Here is a 9,174-nt window from a genome sequence, read left to right on the forward strand (position 1 = left end):
TTAATAATGTTAGAAATCTGCCACGAAATATAGAATTCTTCATAGAATTGATGGCCCCTAATAAATTATCGCCTTCTGCAATGAGCTGAGAGATGTTAAGGAAAGAGGCTCCCTTAATGCCTTCACTAAGGGTGCGTTCTGTTCAACTTAAAAAATTAAGTTTCAGATAAGTTCAGATAAAAGCCCAAGCCTCAGCTTGGATAATAGAAACGTGAGACCCCAAAGACTTAGCACAAGCTTGAAGAACTTCTCCATCACTATTTCTAGTCACAAAGCCTAAAGAGGCATTACCGTTACTAAGTTTAGAACCATCAAAATTTAGCTTGCAAAAATTGGAAGGAGGGGGAGACCAGATGAGATTAGTGCCCGCTCGAGAAATGGGGGGAGGATTATTCTTGAGAGAGGAAGAGGATGTAGAGGACGAGTCGCCTACATCAAAGTCCACTCTAGACCACTGAACAAAAATACTATTAATTTCGAAACTAGCACGACGAGGGGAAATGCCTTCATCATTATAAATCACTATATTTCTAAAGAACCAGATAAACCACCACATAAAAGAATTTTTTTTTATTACTTCCAAAGAGAGCTCAAGAATGACAATAATCTAACCAATAACGAAAAAAACTGACTAGAAAAGTTAACCTCTTGAGGGAGATTTGGCCAAGCACCATTTTCATGAAGACATTCAAAAACATCTAAAGTGAAGGGACATTCAAAACAAATGTGAGAAAGAGATTCAGGAGCATTACTACATAAAACATATTGTTGAGGAAGAAAAACCTTACACTTTTCAAGTCTATCCTTTGTAGGAAGACCATCATGACAAGCTTTCCATAGAAATTTTTTGATTTTGGGAGGAACATGAAGCTTCCAAAGCCAAGCAAATTCAACTTTTTCAAAATTCGGGTTATGAAGACCCTGAGCCAAAATGGCCCCTGACTTGACTAAATACTCCCCATCAGCTGTCAGACCCTACACAAGAGTATTAGGTTGAGGATTAGAAGGAAGGAAAGAAGAAAAAACAATTGAAGTTATATGGGGAGGGACAAGAGAAGCAAATTTCTCCCGATCCCAGAGCCCATAATCATCAATCACATCACTCACTTTCAAGTGCTCCGACTCATAAGTGGGAATAATAATTTTTCTAAGGGGGTATTGGAATATCATGATCCAATTATTTGGTGGACTATGATTATCAAATAAACAAATGTAGCAGGTAAGAAGGGACATCGATTTGTAAAATATGTAGCAAATAAAAAAAGCTGGGTGTATAAAACACACAAACACATATATTTTACACCTTTTTCTAAACATCTCTTATTTTCTCACAAGTTTCTTCGAAAATCTCGTGTTATAACTTATAATAGTTAGGAATACGTTCTAAATCCACTCATTCACCCGACCTTCTTATTTTTCGATGTGTAACTTTTTTTTTTCTATCCCTGTCCCCTGGTTTGGTAGTATGGGTCTAGGTTGAAGTGTATTACTCCCTCCATTCCAAAAAGATGTTATGAATACTTATTTGGACACATATTTTAAGGGGATAAGTTGTAGTGTAATTATCCAATATTATTTTATTTATAAAGTAAATGTCATAGAAATTGGTGGGGCTTTTTTTATTAGCAGAGAGAAAAAGTTATGTAACTTTCTATCAATATAAGGTAGAGTGTGGGCCAAAAGAGTATAAAAGAAATAATATATTTAAAGTGAGTCAAGTGGTGAGCTTTCCCATCTTTCCTAAAAAGTTCTAGGGTTCACTTCCTCTCCTAGAGCTTGTAATGGACCTCTCGGTTGGTGCCCTGTACGAGGGCAGCCTAGAGGATTTCTTCTTACCAATTTTTTAATAAATGTAAAAAATGAAAATGTTCAAACTAATTTGGGACAAACATAAAAGAAAAGTATTCAGACTATTATAGGACAGAGGGAGTACTACATAAATGATATATTTCCTGTCAAACAAACTCCCTCCGTTTCTTTTTAATTTACACACTTTCCTTTTTATTATGTTTCTTTTTAATCTGCACACTGTTGTTTTTTATATCTTTGGTAATATGTCACATCTACTTTCTCCTCTTTTTCCACCCATGTCATCTCATCTACTTTTTAATATTTAAAGCCACTTTTTAGTTTCTCTTTTTCACTTTCCAATTTTTCTCTATGCAGTTTCTCTCTCATACTTTTTGCACTTTCTCTTTGGTTCTCCCCCAAAGTGAAATGAGTAAAGTAAAAAGAAACGGAGAGAGTATTATACTACATCTATTCCTTTTTATAGTTACACTTACACCGATGTACTACTTTGAGCTTTTATATCTCTAATTTAGTATTCGTAAAAAATAAAAAAAAGTCGATATTTTAAAAGTACACATTGAGACGAATCAAACAAGACTTCACATGACTATATTTTCTCTTTCTATAAATCATAAATGATAGTCAAAGGAAAATTTGTGAATAGTGTCAAAAGTGAAAGTGTAACTATTAAAAAAGAACGGAGGTAGTATATATGAATTTTAAATGTAGATTATAGAAGTTAACTAAATAATAAAATATATAAGAATTTAGATAAATTAATTGAAAAATTGACATGAATAATCTCAACTTTCACTAGTTTTCTAAAAATAATCCCAACTTTGGATTAATTTAGAATAATTCCAACTTTATTTAGGGATACCTTCTCAAAATAATCCGAACTATTAATATGCTATATATTATAAACCTAAAATGGATTAGTGTAGGCAATATAAGTGAAAGAGATAGTTCGGTTTATTTTGAGATAAACCTTGTTAGGATGATTCATGAATAATTTAAAGTTGAGATTATTTTGAGAAGAAGCGTAAAAGTTTAGATTATCCATGTCAAATTTTCCTAAATCATAAGGTTCGTCGTAGTAGAATGATTACCAAGGACGCTTCATTTATCATATAGGCCCTATTCAATTAAAATTATATTAATCCCTTTATTTATATTAAGAGTACAAAATTTTTTAAAATTTAAATTTAATTTGTATATAAAAAAATGTTCACACAAAATAACACCGCATTGAGGCAAGAGTTTATTATAACATGAATAGCCATGTGTTACAATCTTGTCTTACCTAATCTATTATAATGTTCTAATGCTTACTAAGTTCATGGTTTTATCATATTCTCCATATTACTTATTTTACTATTCATAAAGTGTCTAATTTCATCAAGGGCTAAAATTTGTGAAAAACATTATTCATTTTGAACTATATGCAATATGATAAATGCCCAATAAAAATTATTATTTGATTAATTAAGTTTCGAGTAATTTAAGTGAATCAAAACCGTAATCTAATAATCAAGACTAGTATTTTGATCAATTTAATGCCCAATTTCATATCAATCATACTGCTACAATAAAAACTATATGCAATATGATAAATGAGTCTTATACCAACAACGACGAATGTTTGTACAATTAGTCAATATCTATTAATATAAAATTATTGTATATGGGCCCAAAAATTTGTGGGGCAATGTACGGTCTGTCACACGTGCTCAGCGGCACATTTGATGATTACCATTTTTGCATGAGAAAAAAGAAAGATTACAACTTACAATTGATTAAGAAGGATTTTAGCTACTTTACTCAATTATTAGAAATTTATAATAATTCAATTATATCCTTATACAATACTATAGACATACGTTGTGTAATTAATGTTTAAATTGTTAAAAAAACATGTCATTGTTTTAGTGATGAGATAAAATTTAAAGCTATTTTTTCTACCAATTATCTTGTCTATACGTCAACGCACACATTGCGTGCATATATGACTAGTTATTAATTGGTATGGCTTAGTGTGCTCCTCTACGCAAGTTCAAGTAAGTGAATAGATTCTACCTTCACGAGGAAAGAGAAGGCGCTAAAGCGAGTACTAAATCAAGCAGGCTAATAAAAGAATAACTTAGCACACATCCTTTAATCTTTTAAATCTCTCTCGGATTGGTCTATCTTTTGAAGCTCTCTCGGATTGACTTCGACCGCCTTCATGCGAAATTGTAGTGATGTGTAGACTATTCTTTATTTTATGAAAACATATTATATAGTTAAGGAAAGGTAGTCCATTTGAACTCCAGAATATTTTTTTTGTTTTGGACTGAATTAGACTATTCTTCTACATGAGCAATACATTGTTAATATACAATTATGATACTATCGAAAGTAGCTATAGTTTTATTTTATGAAAACATATTATATAGTTAAGAAAAGGTAGTCCATTTGAACTCCAGTTTTTTTTTTTTGGACTGAATTGTAACGAATTGAAGTGAACTTAATTCAGATTTGAATAAAATCTGTGAGGAGAATAACTGAACATAATTTGTCAGAATTGAACTAAACTGAATTTAAAAGTTAAGGAAGCAAATAACAATGATTTTTCAAAATGATAGACTCTAAAAAATGATACAATGACGTATGTTAGAAAAGGTGATAATAAGAAAAACATCTACCTTAAAGAACATATACCTTTAAAATTTAAATTTGAAAAACGAATCTTTAGTTGCAAAATATAAGAAAGCAAATAATAATAATTTTTCAAAATATGCTCTACATGCACTTGGGTGCGTAACTAATCATATTAACTAAAAATCAACAATTAATTTCCTCAAACCACATCACAAGGCACACAACATAAACATTAAACGAAACTTATCAAAAGTAACACACTTTAATAAACATACTGTAAACAGTAAACAGTAAACAGTAAACAGTCAATAGTCTATCACATGAATTTAAATATATTGACATACTAGCTAATAAGACCTGTAGTTTCACGATGAAATCTTTTTCCACATCGAGCGTACGTTCTTCTGCCACATCCAAGTCTTCTATAATCTACACTGTTGGCAAAACTAGGGTTTTGATGTACGGTCCAACATAATCCATAACCTCATCTTGTCTAACAACATCATATATCTGATTATTTTCTGGATTGAAGAAAAACAATCTTCCTGAACTCGTTGACACCATGATTTCTTTATCATTCTGTACATTCAAAACCTTCCCATATTCTTCTCCACAATCAATTTCACACAAAAGTTCCCAAGAACTTTGTACACCATATTCCATCATCACCCAGATTTTACATATATAATCATTATGGTAAATTGCAAGTTTCTCTTTTCCACTTCTTTCAACTTTACTTAATACCAATCCCATATTTTCACCAACTATATCTCCTGGTATATCTATCTCATGAAAAATCTCATGAGCAAGATTATATGTCAATATTGTATAATCTGTAGCAGAAATCTTCAACATCCAATGTATAACACCATCAATAAAAACTCCTTGTTCTATAATTTTTGATATTGGACGTGAAAGTAATCCTGTAACTTTTTTCCAAGTACCCGAATGTACTGCATAAACATCTGCGTAAATACGCACATCTTCTGTAGGATTTATGACGATTCTAACAACCTTGAAATCAGTACATGAATAATCAAACCCAAATCCTAACGTATGAGATCTCTGAATACTACTTGCGATAAGTGGTGTTGGGATACTTAAACTTTTATTTATTGAAGGATTCCATAAAACCAAGTTTAGATCTTGATGATGGAAGATATTAGCAAAGCATACAACACCATGAGAAGAACCAATTAGGTAATGATTTGAATCAACAGTAACATTACTAGAATTGATTTTAGTGATCTTCTTACTTTTATTCACAAGAAAAAACGTTTGTTTACCATCATGAGTGCAGGAAGAGTAGAGATAATAACCAGTGTTTCGAGTTGTTGACGATGAAACCATTAGAGTTGGGCTAGTTACTAAAGAAAACATAGATTTGCATGTACTCATCAAGCATAAAAGAGATGGTGGAGGCAATCTTTTGAGGATGTTAACTTGAATATCCTCTGGAAAATCTTGCAATTTCATCATTGTTTATGAATGTAACGTAATTTCTTGAGCTGTACTACTACTTCTCGTTCCCTTCTTTATATATAATCTCAATTGCGGCTCGTTTGAAGTTGGTCTCCTCGTAAATAAAAAAAAAAAGAGAAGAGAGAAGAGAATTTCCACAAGTTTTCACTTTTCCGTGGTAGTTAAGATAACTAATATCTCCTCATATCGCGTAGATTGCATTCCATCTTTAAAAAAAAAAACTACTATTTTTTTTTTTTACAAAAGGGGAATAAAAATATCTATTGTTTTTGAGAAAATTTTCACAATAATACGTTTGTTTTTTTAAATACATGTTCAATTTTATATAAAGAAATTAATTTTTTATTACTACCGGTGTTCTTTTATGAATGTACTATTGTTTGTGTTTGTTGTTAATTAATTTCATCTAAATATAATTTTAGAAGTGTGATTTATAATTATTATTGTACAAACTAATGTAATGTGCTTAGAAATTGTAATGAACATTTAAATGTAAGGTCTTATAGTCAAATTAAATTTGTAATTTTTTTTAAAATTAAATAACCATTTTTCTCATTGTATTAAGTTACTTTGTTGATGCTTATTTAGTTTAATTTATCATTAGAATTTTGACCCCATCTTTAAATTAGGAAAGCATATATTATAGAAAATCTGAATATCCAATTATATATTTAGCTAAGGACAAAAATGACTTTTCAAAGGAGGACATCATAGCTCCTCCCTTGACTTATATAATAGAGATAAAGATTAGACATGTCTTCAATTATATATTCTTTACCTTTAGAGTGCTCACATGTTATTTGATTTTGAATTATATGTTTTTTTTACCTAGAAAGTATATTAATGTTAAATTATACTACCTCCCAACCTAATAAATAATAGTTACGCTTACCTTTTTATGCATTCTGATGCAAAAATTTGAATAATTATAAATCTAAATTTGTATTTTTAAAAATTATAAAATGTTGATATTCTAAAAGTTCAAATCAGATGGATCAAACAAGATCCCACATAACTATATTTTCTTTTTCTTTTCTTTTCTAGAACAATCTAGTCTCTCTCTAGCGCCCTAGGGTTTGAGTGTTCCGTCTTGGTAGTCCATTCTTTCTCCTCGATTCTTCGAGACTTTGATCCCTCCTTGGGATTGAAGCCAGCCTTATGGCGGAGGAAATTGTCAACAAAGTCTCGAATCTCAAGATCACTGAAGTGGAGGACCAATTAATTGCTTTCGATGATGCTGGCGGTGATGATAACAATAGTGACCTTGAATTATATTTGGTGGGCAAAGTTCTCATAGTTCGAACGTATAATTTTGAGGCTCTAAAACGTACTTTGAACCAGGTTTGGGCCATCTCCAACGGTGCCCTTTTCTGTTCCATTGATCAGAATCTGGTTCTCTTGAATGAAATTGATCCAGAAGTGCAGCCCTCGAACATTAATCTAACTTTTTGCCCCTTTTGGGTGAGACTATATAATATGCCAATGGGATTCCGGTCTGATCGGCATGTAAGGGCGGTAGGGAGAAGTATGGGGGAGGTCCTTGAGGTGGAGTCAGATGGTAGTCGCTGGCACAAATCGGCTAGAATAAGAATCCTTCTCGACGTCACTAAACCGTTGCGTAGGGTTCAAAGAATTGCTTTGAAGAATGGCGAGTCAACGTTGGTAGAGTTAAAGTATGAGCGTCTTCCAACGTTTTGTTACGTTTGCGTACTATAGGCCACATAGAAAGAGACTGTCTAATGAATCATGAAGATGATAAGGAGGTCGAGAAACAATTAATTTAGAACTCTATTTATTTTAGGAAAAGTAACATGACACTTAATAAGTGTGACATGTGGCGTTCAATGAATACGCCAAATGTCATAAACTCGTGAGCTGACTTTTGGACTCATGCTTTATATATTAGTTATATGATATGATATAAGAAAGCATGGTTATAAGAATAATTAGAGTTAGATTATAGATAAACAATCCAACAATATTGGAGATGTAAATTCACTAAGATCGTTGTTTCAAAGAAAAATAGAATTATAATAGGAATAGGAATATCTTATTTATAGCAAGAAGTGTTCATAGTCTTTTTTTGGTTCATATATTGTTTATATCTCTATTATATAGGGAAGAAAGTAGTTATATTGTTCACTGTCCCTCTATAAATTACTTTAAAACAAAGTCAAACTCAAATATAGTATTAGAAAATTAACTAAAATTTTGAAGGCAATCAAGTTATAATTGAGCCACCAAAAAAAGAAACATTGACCATAAGATTTTAAGATTTTTAGTACATTTATATTGAAAAATGAATATTACATCAATCAAATATCTTATCAAACAATTCACAAAAACACACTCAATGCAAAAGCAGGATAGAGTTGAAAGTTTTAAAAAGAGAAAAGCAAACTGTGATATGAAGAAGGTTGGGATGAATTCCAAACGAGAGAGAAAGTGTGAAGGTGGACATCTGGGAAGGTGTGAACACTGAACAAAATAGAAGAGGTGATCAGTTTGATGTGATGTTGGATTTGTGCTGGTCATGGACAACCGATCTAGCTATCTTCAGGCCTCACAGTTCTTTTATGGATTGTACGTAGTCTGATAAGATTTTTTGAAAGAACTTCCATAAAAGAATGAAAATATAGGATGAGAGGGGATTACCCTGTCTAAGACCAGCAGCAATTTTGAAGAATCTTGTGGGTTCCCTATTAACAAGGATTGAGTAGGATACTGTTGTGATAATCTGCATCATCCAATTTATCCACATTGCTGGAAAATTCATCTTGGTGAGAATGACTTCCATAAAATCCCATCTTATCTTATCGTAGGCTTAGGCTTTGCTAAGATCAATCTTAAGTATTCCCGCAAAGGAGTTTCCTTTTTTCCTTTTCTTTTTTTTACCCAATTTATGATTTCGTGGGAAATGACGCGGTTAGTCATATGTCCACTTCGGACAAACGCATTCTAGTAAGGACCTACTAACTCTCCTATTAGTATTCCTTTCAATCTTCCTACTAATGTTTTTGAGATTATTTTGTAGGTCGAGTTGCAGAGGCTGATAGGTTTGAAGTGTTTCACTTCTTGGGGACGATCATCCTTGGGTACTAGGGTTTATAGGTTTTGTCATGTTACTTAAGTGAGAAACCACTTGCAAAGAAGGATAGGACACTATCAATAATGTCTCAATGGTGATTTCCCAATTTTTTTTACAGGAAAACAGGTGGGATGTCATCTGGGTCGGCCTGAGGATTTGAGAGATCTCTAGCA

At 32.0% G+C, this 9,174-nt stretch overlaps 2 protein-coding genes across 2 annotated transcripts; one reads left to right on the forward strand and one right to left on the reverse strand.

The window, feature by feature from the left end:
* Window positions 1-4,860: 4,860 nt before the first annotated feature.
* LOC104900430 (F-box/kelch-repeat protein At3g23880-like) lies at window positions 4,861-5,910 on the reverse strand. Its single transcript, XM_010687845.1, has one exon. It carries the CDS (start codon window positions 5,908-5,910, stop codon window positions 4,861-4,863), a length of 1,050 nt encoding a protein of 349 aa, XP_010686147.1.
* Window positions 5,911-7,071: 1,161 nt separating this feature from the next.
* On the forward strand, window positions 7,072-7,629 carry LOC109135534 (uncharacterized). Its single transcript, XM_019250653.1, has one exon. The coding sequence runs from the start codon at window positions 7,072-7,074 to the stop codon at window positions 7,627-7,629; it is 558 nt and encodes a 185-aa protein (XP_019106198.1).
* The last annotated feature ends 1,545 nt before the right edge of the window (window positions 7,630-9,174 follow it).

The sequence above is a fragment of the Beta vulgaris genome, chromosome 7, assembly GCF_026745355.1.
Source record: "Beta vulgaris subsp. vulgaris cultivar EL10 chromosome 7, EL10.2, whole genome shotgun sequence".
Taxonomy (NCBI): Eukaryota; Viridiplantae; Streptophyta; class Magnoliopsida; order Caryophyllales; family Amaranthaceae; genus Beta; species Beta vulgaris.

Coding starts and splice junctions, on each gene's coding strand:
- LOC104900430 (XM_010687845.1), bottom strand. CDS start 5,910: ATGATGAAATTGCAAGATTTTCCAGAGGATATTCAAGTTAACATCCTC.
- LOC109135534 (XM_019250653.1), top strand. CDS start 7,072: ATGGCGGAGGAAATTGTCAACAAAGTCTCGAATCTCAAGATCACTGAA.